Source organism: Gekko japonicus, unplaced genomic scaffold (genome assembly GCF_001447785.1).
Source record: "Gekko japonicus isolate JY-2015 unplaced genomic scaffold, Gekko_japonicus_V1.1 scaffold722, whole genome shotgun sequence".
Classification (NCBI taxonomy): domain Eukaryota; kingdom Metazoa; phylum Chordata; class Lepidosauria; order Squamata; family Gekkonidae; genus Gekko; species Gekko japonicus.
In genome coordinates, this window is record NW_015174863.1 from 541,929 (window position 1) to 556,928 (window position 15,000).

The 15,000-nt window shown below is 39.4% G+C and overlaps 1 protein-coding gene across 2 annotated transcripts in view; it reads left to right on the forward strand.

The window, feature by feature from the left end:
- Positions 1 to 15,000, forward strand: part of MEIS2 (Meis homeobox 2) — a 340,061-nt gene that overhangs the window by 318,831 nt on the left and 6,230 nt on the right. For both annotated transcript variants that reach the window (XM_015424720.1, XM_015424721.1), the window contains exon 10: positions 14,518 to 14,576. In XM_015424720.1, the coding sequence (XP_015280206.1) occupies positions 14,518 to 14,576 (59 nt within the window). The remainder of the gene's footprint in view (positions 1 to 14,517; positions 14,577 to 15,000) is intronic.

A 15,000-nucleotide genomic window follows, 5' to 3' on the forward strand; every position in this document is an offset into this window, starting at 1 on the left:
TGCTACCAGTGTGGGGGTCTGTTTCATTTATTTCAGCATCAGTAGATTTTATAAAAACTGCAGAAATGTGTGTGTGTGTTTGTGTGCATGCGTACACACATACATGGACAGAGAATCTCTGGAACTTTTCCTTCAATGTCATTTTGTGTAGAGCAAAAGAGAATAAGGTTAAGATTATATGGAAGATTTTTTTTAAAGATTAAATGGAAGATTGATTTTTAAAATAAAATACTAATTTTATACTGCAGAAGATAATATAATTTACTAAAGATTTTACTACATGTTAAGCAGAGTGAACTTTCATCCACAAACAAGAGGACTGTGGATTTTAAGTTAGAATATATTTATCTAATTAAATTAATGCAACTATTTGTATTATCACTTGTAGTTTATTGGATGCTGTGTCTGAACATAAAATGTTCGGGTTTAAAATATTTGTGGTGCCAATAGGAAACTAGCTACCATCAAACAGGTGGAATAGATTGGGGAATGGAAGGTGGTCTCTATGGCATTATATCCCATTGAAGTCCCTCCCATCCCCAAATCCCCAAAATCTTCACCCTCAAAATCTCCAGGTGATTCCCAATCTGGAACTGGCAAACCTACTCCTGGAGGACAGGAGACCCTCCCCCCAAAAAACAATATCAGGGTCTTATTCTGCTGGCTCAATTTCTTCCTTTTCCCAAATTCTAGTCAAAATATATTTAAGGATGCCTGGTTTTCTTTTGCCAGTTAACCAGTTTTTCGCTGGTTTCACATTCTGAGGAATCAAAGAGCTGAAGTACTTTGTGAATATTTCAGAAATGTGATATACTTCACATGCTAGGCTTTCTCTGACTAGAATTTACTAGGATTAAAGCAGATGTGGCATCACTAGAATCTGCTAAGCCTCTTGTGATTTATAAAGATATAAAATATATATTTTATGATTACGATGATGCTAAAAATTTTGTGGATAATAATATAGTTGTATTGAAAAGCACAGGAAATATAACTACTGTAGATTCAGAAGAAGTAGAAACAAATACTCCTTTGCCAACTGATCTAACTTTTACATACATAAAAGGTAGCTTTTAACTAAATAAATCATTCATTCCTTTGCCTTTTAATGCATTGAATTCACTGTATTTTGTTGACTGCAGCAGCTTAGTTCAGATAAAATGTGTAAATGCTTTAACTTTTGCTAGAAATTAAGTAATATATGAATATAAATTGTCCATGACCTCAGTCCAGTTTTAATCATACTTAATAATCAGTGGCTCTGAAAGGGGAAGCATAATCAGGTATTATTATATGCCATGTGAATGATAGGTATTATTATATGCCATGTGAATGTACATCTGGATATGAACCTGCATACACATCAGCTACATATAAAAAAGCTGGTCCAGGTCAGTTTTTGGCAATATGCAATGGTCTGGATTGCAAGGTCTGGATCACAGCATACTTCTGCACAAGCACAGTGGATTTTTTATTTTATTTTTTAATAATTGACCCTTATGGGATATCACAAACTTCTCTCTGTTTCGAAAGCAAATGCCATACAGCATGACAATAAAAAAGGCCTATAAGCCCCACTGCCTGGCATAAAAAGCTCATTTCACAATTTTCTGGCTCCTAGTCAATATAATTTTCTAAGTTTCTGTTTACTATTTTTACTATTAATCCCAAAATGAAATCTTTTAATTTACTTGTTAACTTTATATGTTGTGTTATCTTTTTGTCCAGACTAGGGATGGCAGGAACCAGACCACAGACCAAATTTTTCCATGGACTGGGGTCCAGGTCATGGTTTGTTGGCTCGGTCCATGCCCTTCTATTTTTCACGGACTGCCCGTGGACTGCCTGGAGTTTTCTGGGGGCTCGTTTGGTCCAATGAGCAGTCCGTGGAAGTTGACTCAGAAAACATTTAAATGCCTTCTGAGCTCCCTCTTGTCATGAGGTGGTGGCACAATGCGGAAGCAGACTCAGAAGACATCCATATGCTGTCTGAGTGGACTTCTGCATGGCATTGCCACAGCAGGGAGGGAGCCTGCAAAAGCCATTTAAAGGGATGTGTTACATGACTTTTGTGACCCCACCTCCCATCACGAACCTCATGAACCACGAACTGGTTCATAAAATGGAAATGTTTGTGAAAGTTCATGGTCCATGAAAACCACAAACCTCCATGAGCCTCCATTTTTTGGTCCATGCCCATCCATAGCCCACACTGGGTACAGAACATATAGGCAGCTTTTATTTTTAATATATTGAAGTCATTTTGGAGTGCAATTCTACCACATTATCATGTCGAAATAAGGTCAATATTAATATATCTGTACTGCAGATGAGATACTGAGAAAAGTGGCTTGCCCAAGGCTACCTAGTCAGTTAATAGCACAGACAACATTTGAACCAAAGATTTCCTAAATTGTACTGAGGCAGTATACTGGGAGCACTAGTATATACTCTGCATTTGTTCAGGTGGTAATCCAGGAAATCCAATTAGATTTTTCAGTACGGAAGAGCTGTATAGGCAGAACTGACCTGGATGGCCAAGGCTAGCCTGTTCTCATCAGATTTCAGAAGCTAAGCAGGATGAGCCCTGGTTAGTATTTGGATAGGAGTCCACTAAGGAAGTCCAGGGTCACTATGCAGAGCCAGGCAATGGCAAACTGCCTCTGGACGTCTCTTGCCTTGAAAACCCTATGGGATCATCATAAGTTAGCTGTAGCTTGATGGCAAGAGAGAAAGAGAGGCAAGACTACTGAAAGATATGAGAGGATTTGGTTAAATACGCAAAGGGGCTTAAAGACATGAGCTTTAATAGAGACCCTGAAGGAGGTAACTAATTCATTACTTCTGCAGTTTTAGGCTTGCTCACAGGACATAAAGAAAATTACAGAATTCATGAAGCTGTTCAAATGCTAGTCCCCTATTGAAGGGACCCTGATTTGCATATTACATTTCCATTATATTTTATCCTGCTCTTCTCCAAGGAGATCATGGATCTTTTGACTTCCCTTTTATCCTTGCAGCTCCCTGAGAGTGACTGGTCCAAGTTTACCCAGTCAGTGTCCATGGCTGAATGGCAATTAGAGCCTGGGTTTCCCCAGACCAGTACTTTAACCACTACACTGACTCTGCAGTGCTACTTTCTACAATGTCTTTTCACTTTAATGAAAGGGTTAACTCCACACATTCTGTACTGTCCCTCCAACTAAGCAAACTGAAAAGTTTCTCTACAAATGGGGAAAAATCCTCATGATAATCTCTATACCTGCAAGGCTCTGGAATGGGTCATGAGTGTCCTTATCTATGAACTATCAGTAGATATAGTGACTTCTCACTGCATTGTTGTACTAAATTGTACTTGGGGTGCATCAAGTAAGTCATTCAAGTCTTCAAGGATAATATGTATATATTCTTCTATAATTTTGTTACATACTAGAAATCATTAAGGCTGATGCACCTCTTCACTCATCAACCCGCTCTTTCAGAAACTTTTTACTGCAACTGCCAATACTACACTGTTAAGAAATGTGAATAAGATTAGTTATAAATATGCATCCTCTTTTTTAAAAAAATAGTATGCACGTGCTCTGTAATGCACACTTCTAGAGCTGGAAACATTTTGTTAGTGTTATAAAACTAAAAATAGACAATAAAAATATTAAGAGTCCAATTTCTATGCAAGAATTTCTATAAATTATATGGGAGAGACAGTAATTCAGCATCTCATAAAAGGGGATCTGTTACTTTGTGGATGGGTCTATGGCTCAAAGGCAGAGTATTTGCTTGGGATGCAGAAGGTCCCAGGTTCAGTCTCTAGCATCTCTATTTTAAGTCCTTTGACTGAGACCCTGAAGAACTGCTGACCTTGATACTCTGACTCAGTATGAGGGAGATTTTTAAAGCATAAGCTGGTCTGGTCCTTTAAGATCAGATGCTTTAGACATACAAAGGACCAGATCAAGTTAAGCACTTCATATTATTTTTACTGTATTAAAACCCACTGCTTAAGGCTATCTTTAATTCTAATAATTCTTAATAAATCAGTCCCAAGTTGTTACTTGCTTGTGGCAGCTGATGTAACAACCATGTCTCTAAAGAGGCATTAGTGCTGTAAAGTTTCCAATACAGAGTTTTATATGTTTGTGTTGGCTGTGGGATGTTCATTTCAAATTTCATATGGTCCACTGAGCATAGAGGCGGGTAAAAGATGTGTTTCCATGTTGTAATCCTTTTGCCTTCAGATTTGAAGATGGTAATAGCCATGAAAAAATGTACAAGCATGGTCAAGACAGGACAGTGGATATTAAAAAAAAAAGTCATTCACTTAGGGCAAAATTTTCTGTCAGGAAAATGGAGCATAGCTTCTGAACTCAAGAACCAGCAGTGCATGTGCAGGTTGGTTGTAGATGGTTGCTACAATAAGGCTTCTTTCATACAGGTGTGTTTATGCCCCAGGCTTGCTGGCCACAGTCCATTCCATTTACAGAAGCTGAATTAAACAATAACTACCGCATTGCAAAAAGAAGAGGGGGGGGGAAGAAAGGTGAGCGTCAAAGGAGATGCCTGAGAGCTTTGTTAGGGCCAAGAAAAACCCTGTTGCAGTTGTCAGAGCTTGTTGATGTTGCAGAGAACTGCACATTTTTTTTCCTACTGGATTTTGTGGTTCTGCCTTAGGAAAGAAAGTAAAATAGAACGGAAGAACAAAGTCCTACTCTATAAATCAGCAGCTGCTCCTTGCCAGATCAAAGGAGTGACATTTTCGCTCCTGGACTACTTGTCCACTTTAGGTGCTTGACAGACAGCTAACAGCTGGCCTGCTATACAGCATAGGAGAATCGGGCTACATCTTCTTCAGGATAGATGACAGGCTAATCAGACATACCCATAGAACAGGACACGCAAATGCTCCTTGATCTCGTCAAATGTATCTAGCAGGTTATTCCTAAACATCTTTCTACATTTGGGAAAAAGTTATTACCAAGCTTAGTTTCTGCTGAGTGAGCTGGTAAATTTAATCAAATAATGTCATAAAGATCAAAAAGAAAGTGAGATTACCTTTCCAAATAAATGTCCCTTTGTAATTGTACATTTACAAAACTTAATATTAACTGGTTGTGAATGTGCATCATTTATAGTCATCTGACTAAATGCTGCAAAACTAACAGATTTGGTTTTAAAAATATGCTCTAAGGAAAACAAAAAATAAAGGATTTAATAGTCAGTTTAAAAATGATCTGAGATGTTTCTGTTTTATGTATCATGTGGTTATTCCAGTGTACATAAACCCAAAATAGGAGGCTTCAAATTTGCCAAAGCTGTACTTAGTGCCTTCTATAAAATGTATGTATACAAACCTGGAATTTTAACGTCAGCAGTAAAACTTTCAAAGTAATTCAGTTTCTAGTTGATTCCCATCTGTAATAAATCAAATGCAAGATGAGGCAATATACTACGACTTATGTCTATTGACTTGGCATTTTATCTTTAAGATATGAATAGCTAAGGAAGTCTGTCTGTTTGTCTCCTCCCTTCCTTTCAAGTACCTATGAAAGATCTCTCTTACAGTATGATAAATAACTGCACATGAATAATCTTATAGTATTATGGAAAAGCAGCAGACATTACTTTGGAAATCATGACCTGCTGAGATGTTTTGTTATGTGGCATCAGATGTGATTACATTCACAGAATAGTGTTTATTAGTATTCAGAATTCCAGGGGAAATAAAAAATAATTTTCTGCATAGGTTAAAAATTCTTGAAAGCTTATAATGAAAATCTGTGCCTATCAGTGTCTTTGGGTAGCAGCTATTCTTTATTGTACTTAATATTAGGAGATTTATTTATCTCTGTAACAGGTTATTCATTCACTGTGAGGATTCACTGTATATTTATAATCCAGGGTAATAGATTATTCCATTATCCATTATAAATTTCTTAATGCAAAATGGATTGGTACCATTCAGTCTTGCAGCTATTTTAAATTTTAAAAATGGGGAAATAACAAATGAGGAAGCACCTGTAAATTCAAATATCTTACTGAATACCAGAGGATGTTATTACTAGACAACTTATGATCAGTGTTTGTTTTAAGATTGGTTTGTTTGTGACAGAATATTAAACAGCATCATATACATTCTCCCTATAAATCTGAGATGCTAAGGCTACACTTACATGACCATAAATTTAGTGTGATTTACTTCCAAGTAAATGTGCATATGTTTGAGCTGTGCATTATGTTTCCAGGAATTGATTCATTTGTCCTGGGTGATTGCTGCAATCAGAACACTATAGTTTGGCTCCATCTCATGGCTTTCTAGTATATATGTTGGCAAAGGTCTCTGGAAACCTCATGATCTTATGTTTATGGGTGGACATTGCAGGACAGGAAGAGAAAACAGAGCTGAAATGAAGCTTGGAGGAAAATGTGTATCTATACATTTTGGTAGTGTTGATAGAAATCTATATCAATTTAAAATTAATATATTTAAAGTGGAATGTTGAGTTCTAGGCAAATGTTTGGTGTTTGGGTGTGATTTGCAATGTTTTACAGGCATATGTGTATACTGAGAAATATGTGAGTGTTCCAATGTCAGTACAATAACAAAGGTTTAAGTTTTTAAGTTGTTTTCAGAGCACAAATGACAAAACTCAAGTATTTAATTGAACTCCCAAATATTATTTTAACTCAATAGGTTTGAATTGGCATGAAATTTCTTTTTAGCTTTATTTAGAATAAGCTAAACGTAGGTCAATTCTTTCACTTATTTGCCCTCTCTTACATGAAACAGATTAGTCTGTTCCTAAAGGATCCAAGTTGCACAAGCAAAATTTTAGTGCTGATCCTTACGGGAATAATCTACCACACATTGGTTAAAAGCAACAACCCAACAAGTATTTCTTGAAAAGGGTTTAGAGGTATGAGACAGATTATTTCTTCCCAGCGGGAACGAAAGCCAACTAACATCTGAGGCAAGTAGGCAAATGGGTACCTACCCTTAGACGGGTAGGGGGCACCCACCTCTGTCGGATGGACGACAGGATGGCATCAGCGGCGGCAGCATGATATCGGCGGCAGCGGCAGTACAACATCGGCGGCAGTAACGGCGGCGGCAACCCTGAGCAGATCGGAGCGATCCCTGGTGGCCAGAGGGGAAACATCGAGCAACGACGGGCGACAACGGACGGCTGAGAACGAGGTGCGCAGCAATGACGCAGGCACGGCGGTGCCTGATGGACGGAGCCGGCCAGCGAAGGGGCTGTGCGCCGCGTGGTGCTGCTGTGCTGTGGTCGCTGAGGAGTTTCGTGAGCCAGGAGGGGAAAGTCGCGCCGCGCCGACCCAAGTTGCCGAGAAAAGAACAAGCACCGTGCTGAATCAAGAAGAAGAAGACAAAACCCACCGAAAAATGGGTGCTGGTAGGCTGTCCCCCCCCCCCACTTCCAATGTGGCCCCATTTCGGAGAATGAAGAATTTCAAGGAAGAATTTGTGGTTCAATAGTTGATTGTCTACTGTGCATGTACTGGGTCTCAGCATCTCTAGCTCAAATGATCCTGTAGTAGGGGATATGAAAGACCTCTGCCTGAGACCCTGAACAGATCATACTGACCTTGGTAGGCCAAGGGTTTGGCTCTGTATAAGGCAGCTTCATGTATTCATTATGCCAGTAGGATCTTCAGTCTCTGACAAACTTGCATACATATGTGAAATACATATGTATGTCAATGTGCTGTGCCTGTTTGAAGTAAATCAGGTATACTTGTGCAAAACAGGTCTGTTTATAGTAAAATGAATGTTTATATGCATGCAGTTGCCTTTAGCAGGACTTCTACTAGGAATGAAGTGGGGCAAGAGCTGAGAAGGGATGTACGGATATTCGTCATGGAAAAGAAGTGTCTGCCTATAGCTGTAGTATTTTTAAAATACGTTGCTACAGCACTCTCCTCATGCACTGTGACCATGCAAGATTTTATCCTAAGTGTTTTGCTCAAAAATAGGATGACTTTTTAATGAAAATGGATTCTATTCAAATTGAAAATGATTAAAGTTATCAGCAGGACCCATGTCATATGTACACTCCAAATTTTGAAATGTCATTTGGCCAAAGATTAATTCTCCCATTAAAAGTGAACAAATTTGGATTTGTTTTGCATACTTAAGGCATGCCAGCCCTCTATTGAAAATGTCAGTGCCATACAGTGAGCTGGATCAAAATCTGAGGAAAAAATGTTTCTTACGTATTGTGAATGAGCTATCACTATTTTCACTCACAACTATTCAAGAACAAAATAATACTCTCACTTCTTTCTCTTTTTTCCCATCACTATATTATTTTTAGTGCTAGGAAATTAATATCTCCAAAGGATCCAGATAAATGAAAAAGTAGAGGGCAATAGAAAGAAATTCAGAAAATTTCACTTTTGAGTATCTGATGAGATTGTAACCCATTGGCAGAAGTTCAAAGTCACAATCATGTGAAGCCTATTCAGTGGTCTATGAACAGTGACACTGTTGGGCTTGCATCAACTTGTATTAAATAAGAACAAAATATTGATTTCCAAATATTAAAGTTTATCATAGTGTGAGGACATAGTGACTAAAATGTATATCTGAAACAGGGATAGGGGCAGTTTTGTTCCAGCTTATTTTAGCTGGATACTCAAAGTCATATGAAATAGTTTTAGAGGGTAGCTGTTTTGATCTACAGTAGAATAGTTAGATTAAAGTCCAGTAGTACCTTAGTGACCAACAAGATTTTCAGTGTGAGAGTCTTAATTCTGGTAGCAGACCAGTGGTGATTTTTTCTTTTATCTAATTGGATTCCAGTATTTTTTTCTCTTTTTTTGCCTATTGACTATGATGGGTACCCCAATAACCACAGGTCAACCTCTAGAATAGGGTCATGGCCATTGGCACATGGATCCAGTTCTCTTTTCACCACATTGGTGCTAAATCTCTGTATTTTATGCTAGTCCCCTGTTGTTATCCTGATAATGGGAAAGCAGTTGGGGAAGGAAAGCACCCTGAGCAGATAGATGGTTGGCAAGGGAAGGTCCTCCAATCTGAGGTCACCTGTAGATGACTTGTGCTAAGTACTTGAGACAAACAGTCCTAAAACTTTATGTAACATATATTTCTATTTTTGTGTGTTATCAATGTACAGATGACATGACATGCCAAACTTCTGAATTATCTATCCTGGTAACTCTTTTTTGAAGTTAAACAGAAGATGTGCCAAGATAAACCCTTGTAGTGACCCAACAGGACAACCCACACTAGATTAAACATTTGGCACCCAAAAGCACATTCCAAGGAGCTGGAACTACTGGAAAGCAATGCCTCTAAGTCCCAGCCCCTGCAAATGCTATCCAATGATATGCTGTGTCAAAAACTGCTGAAAGCTCCAGCAAAACCAACATGGCCACATGGTTCATATTTATCTCTAGTTCAAGATCATTTATCAGAGAAACCAGAAACCAAGGAAATTCCCAGTTTGTATTGGGAGGTCAAGAAGAGTGGCATGCTACTGGTCCTCCAAGATCTCTTGGTGGCTTTTGACATCAACAACCTTAGTATCTTTCTTGAATGTCTTTTAGAGTTCCAGAAAATAGTTTTGGGAGATTATTTCTCCACCCCATGGGAACTGTCTTAAGAAGTTCCTCAGTAGTCAATTTTATCTCCTATTTTGTTTATCCTTTATATGACACCCCTGAATAAAGACATCCCAAGATGTTTCATCTTTTCACGTTCCCCCAGATAAGGCTCCATGTGTTTTGAACAGTGCCCAAGTTTTGTAATGAACTGGATAAGGGTGAATAATATTATGCTCAGTGTAAACAAAATGAGACTACTGTGGGGCCTGCTGGAAAGGGGGAAAACTATCTTGGAAGGAGTCATATTTTAGTTGAAAATCAGTTTTGAAGGTGCTTCTGGACCCAACCATATTCCTGGATTCTCAGGTATTGACTATGCTCCATTACATCTTTTTCTAGCTTTGACTGGGCTGTGTCCTCTACCGGGCGAAAGAAACCTGATTTCTGTCATTCACGCCTTAGTGAACTCTAGATTATACTATTGTAATGAACTCTATTTGGGGCTTCCAGTGAAGACTATACTTTGGAAAATATAGCTGCTATAGAATGCTAGACCAAGATTAATTTTAGAAGCAAAAAGATACCAGCACATCAGCACATCAGAAGATGATTATCCAAGTCTAATTTGAAGTAAAGTCTTATAATGTAAAGCTCCAAACCATGTAGCGTTTTAAAGGACAAAACCAACACTTTGAATTGGGCTTGAGAACAGATAAGTAACAAGTGTAATTGCTGTAATATTGGGGTCATATGTTTCCAGTAGCTGGCCCACCCAGCAGTCTTTCCACAGCATTCTTCACCAGCTGCAGCTTCTAAACAATCTTCAGGGGTAGCCCCAAGTAGAGCATATTGAAATAGTCCAGTCTAAATGTAACTACAGCTAGATCTGACTGAACCAGGAATGGGCGCAGCTGGTGCACGAGCCGAAGGTGGGCCGAAGGCACTCCAAGCCACCTGATTTTCTAAGGTGACTGCTGTGTCAAGCAGCACTCCTAATTATCTTTCTTGGAAAGAAGCATAAAGTGGACATCTGTTCATGTTGCTTGAAGTTCACTCCTCAAGCTTTTTGGCTCAGAGCAACCTTGTGGATAAGAACACTTATAACTGCTATTTCAGATCAACACATGGACCATAAATGCAGATAACACTATTCAGTTCCCTTCTCTCTGGCCCTGGTCACACGAGAGGTTTTGGGCCAGGAGAGGGACGGATCAGGGGCACAGCGAATGGGTGCAATCCCACAGCAACATCTGGGAAGTGTGGAGCGCCCGTTCCCGATCCGGCCCTTCCACCCAAAACCCCGCATCAAAAATAAACCACCTACCTAGGTGGTTCTTCGGGAAAGGGCGCATCAAGGCCGGCCATGCCGGCTCATCCCCACCTCCTGGCTGAACTGCGCATGCTCAGACATGCGCAGTTCGGCAGCCTCCCCCTCCTGACTGTCGCTTCCTCCCCGGCATCTGATTGTGCCGGGGAGCAACGGCGCCGCGGCTCAGGGGATCTGTGGGATCCCGCTGCAGCGTCTCTATTTTGGTGCGGCTTTTAAAAGCCGCACTTTGCCTGGTTTTTTTCCTGCCGTGTGGCAGGGACCTCCGGTTACCAGAAGTACTATCACTGTTGATCTCAGTGGGAAGCTCTGTGCCCTTCAGGACCTCACTCTTCCCAACCATCATTACCTCTATCTTGTCCAGTACTAATTTTATCTGCCTATTTATGACATTTTAAGCCTGCCTTTCTCTTTGAAAGGACTTCTGCTGATATTATAAAATAGTTAGAACAGTGTATCTCGTTACTAAAACCAACCAGGGATGAGGAGGAGGAGTTGCTGTGACCAGAAGTGCCTTGTGATGCATGCTTCTCAGCAGCTTTCATGGTTAGTAGAGCAGTTTTTGAGGCTGCAAAACTCTGCTGCATCTGGAAGGGAAATGTCTTTTATTCTGTCATCTGAAAGATCATCCCTAGATCTCTATGTTTGGTGTAGTGGTTAAGTTTGGTGTATGCCAGTTTGGTGCAGTGGTTAAATGCGCAGACTCTAATCTGGGAGAACCAGATTTGATTCTCCACTCCTCCACTTGCAGTGGCTGGATGACTGTGGGCAAGCCATAGTTCTGTCAGAGCTGTCCTTGAAAAAGAGCAGTTTCTGTCAGAGCTCTCTCAGCCCTACCTACCTACCTCACAGGGTGTCTGTTGTGGGGAGGGGAAGGGAAAGGAGTTTGTAAGCTGCTCTGAGACTCCGAGTGAAGGGCAGGGTATAAATCCAATATCTTCTTCTTCATCATCATCCCTCTTTCAAGGTGTTTTGTCTTTCCATGCACACACGCATTCCAGCTGTCCTGCCACAGACATTGACCTAGGGCTTCCACTGTTTGCTCACAAAACATCTGTTGAATCAATTAGCGGCTCACCCAGAACCTAAGTTTCTCTAGGCTTAAAAAACTTGACCAACCTGTTTGCTTTTGGGGGCTAGTTAGTAGCCGCTACATACACAAAATGCACCAAAATTTTCTAGATTTTCAAAAGCCTCCTAACACTCCCATCAGATAACCTGAGAAATGAATTGACTAAGAAGGGTTATGTGTCACTGGGTTGGTCCTAATAAAAGGTATTATATTGATCGTGTTCTTCACTTTAAAAATCCAGCTTTATGCCTCTTTGACCAATAGATTATGAATTGTCTGAGTGTTCTGCATTGTTGTGTAAACTCCCTTGGAAGAAAAAAAAGCTTTAGGGGATGCCCCTATTTTAATTAATGTATACATTCTGATGACTACCCAAAGATATGACCTTTCGGTGAACCCCTTTAACCTTTCCCGTTAATTATTTGTTTGAAGACAGTGTAGCATTCTCCTGCTGAGAATGAAGAACCATAATGCATTGCAGTCCTGTGAGTAAGGGAGTGTTGTAAGGAAGTGGAAAGGCACATAAATAAGAGGACCACCAGATGTAAATAATAAAAAGTGGTTGGGCCTTAAATAAAAACTGAAAAAGCAATTTAATTTACCTTACCAGTGGCTAGGTTGAAGAAAGCAAGGGTCAGCAAGGCTCAATGTGGAAGAAAATCTGTTGTGTGTTACCCACCCAAATACAGTACGTGCTTGTTTCATTCCTTGAAACTTGCCATCTGCATACTCTAATAGAAGCTCATAGGAGAGAAAACAGACTTATCAGGCTTTTCTGCTAATCTCTGTTGGCGTTAGCTTCAGCTGATAAAAGGCATGCTGACTGCAGAAGGCTCAGGTCAGTCCCCATTTACTCAGCATGGCCATGTTATTGGAAAGCAACTAAGCAAATTAAGACCTATCAAAGACTTTTGTCTTGGAGAGTGGAAGTATGTCTTGAGTCACCATGTAATGTTAGGAATATTGCCTGATTTACAGAAATTATTATTTAGAGGAGCAAGTTATAAAAGGAGTCTTTAATGTTTGGCATTTGCCTCTGATTAATTATAAAGCAGGACATTTTTGACAACCAGGGTGTATTTAAGTACTACACAATGTCTTTGATGTATAAACAAAATTATACAAGACTCTCCGTATGCAATGTTTGGCACATATATGTATAATATGTTGGATAGGATTCTCACTAGTATACAATTGCAGGAAATGTTTTCAAAGAAATCTATATCTGTAAAATGGACTTTAATCTTTGGAAAGAAATGGATAATTTCAAAATTACATGTATCCAAATTGTAGAGCTCTACTTACCCAGCAAAAATTAGTTTTAAGATATTAATTATAAATTTTATCTTAGACTTACTGAAATTTCTATTAACTTCAGCTAGATCTAAATCAGAACTTTAGCCAGTGCACAGAACAAAGAAGCTACTTTGGACAATAGGCATGTTTAGTATTGCAGAAGTGGATTCAAATCTGATGTTTAACTTCATTAGGACTTCTTAAGGGTCTCTAAATTGGAGTCTAAACTGCAAAATGCTGGTCAAAACAGACTACAACTACTAAAGTGTTCTCAAAACACACAAGATGGAGATAAGAACAGAGATCAGAACAAGTGTATCTCATGAATGATAGAAAATGACCTTAACTAAAGCAATTAAAATATTTTTTTCAAGTTTTACTGAGGCTAGTTTGAACAATATTATCTGCTGTGGTTTGTTATGTATTAACTTAATGGGGAAATATGCAAGCACTTATTTTTGGATTACCCACAAAATTAAATCCAGGCTTTCCTTGCTGAATAATGGGCTTTGCCTAATGTTCAGATGATGAGGACGTTGCTTTAGCCATGGTACCTGATTGGAGAAGAAGTTATTTGAGGCTTAATATTAAACACATGTACCTGCAATTCCCTCTTTCTGTCAAGTTGAAAGGTGCCCCGGTTTATGGTTGGAAGTTGCCTTATGCTCTCTGCCCTGGGTGTCCCTCTCTTGGTTGAAAAGGTCGCCCCCAGCTGGCACTGACCTCCAAATGACCCTTGACTTTACAGGCTTAAACTGCAGGAGTTGCAGAAGAGCAGAAGTTCTTTCTGGGCCAGCACTTATTGCTGCTGTGCTGGTGATAAAACTTCAGACAGCCTAATTGATGGCTTTGCTGACCTAACAATACCTTGTGAAAGCACAGAATAGCAAAGCCTGGTCCTCATTTATGGGCAGCTGCAATGGTAGCTGAGTCGCAGGGAATGAAACAACAACAACAAAAATAAATACCATCTTCTGTGGAACTTAGCAAGTTTCTTGCCGGTCAAATACTTTTGGCTTTGGGAATTGTTTTTAAAGTCAAGCGTACTGTTGTATATATTTTTATACATGATGTACATTTCTAACCTGGCAAGTTATATTGTTGTTGGTTTTAAGAATTGTTTTTTATATTGAAATTTTGCCAAAGCAAAAAAGGAACCTAATGAAAAAAATTAAACAAAACATACAGCAATGAAGCTGATAGACACATGACTATACTTTGTGTTCTCTTTCAGGTTTATTAATGCCAGAAGAAGAATAGTACAGCCTATGATCGATCAGTCAAATCGAGCAGGCAAGTTCCAAATAGTATCTGTATTCAAGTCCCATAAGTGCAAATCCTCACCAAGTTATTCTTCAGGAGTCCCATCACTTGGTAAATAAGCGCTTCCAATAGGCATTCTGGGAATTTCCCCCCTTATGTCCCCAGAATTCTGCTATAGGAAGCAACTTCACTAATTGGTGCTAATTGGAGATTTCCCACCCTGACTCTACTGAAACTGCTTTTTTATTTTCTCTCTGAATTGGTAATTGGTACAAGTACTAGTGCCACAAGCAGTTTGTTTGACTGGGAGCACTTGAATTGCTCATTGCTTGTCTGCATCCAATCAGCAAGACAATCTCATTTTCTTGCTACCTACAACTCCTCGGTGCATGCATTGCTTTTACCACTGTAAGGCTGGCTGTAAAACTCATTGTATCTATTCATTTGCTTTGAC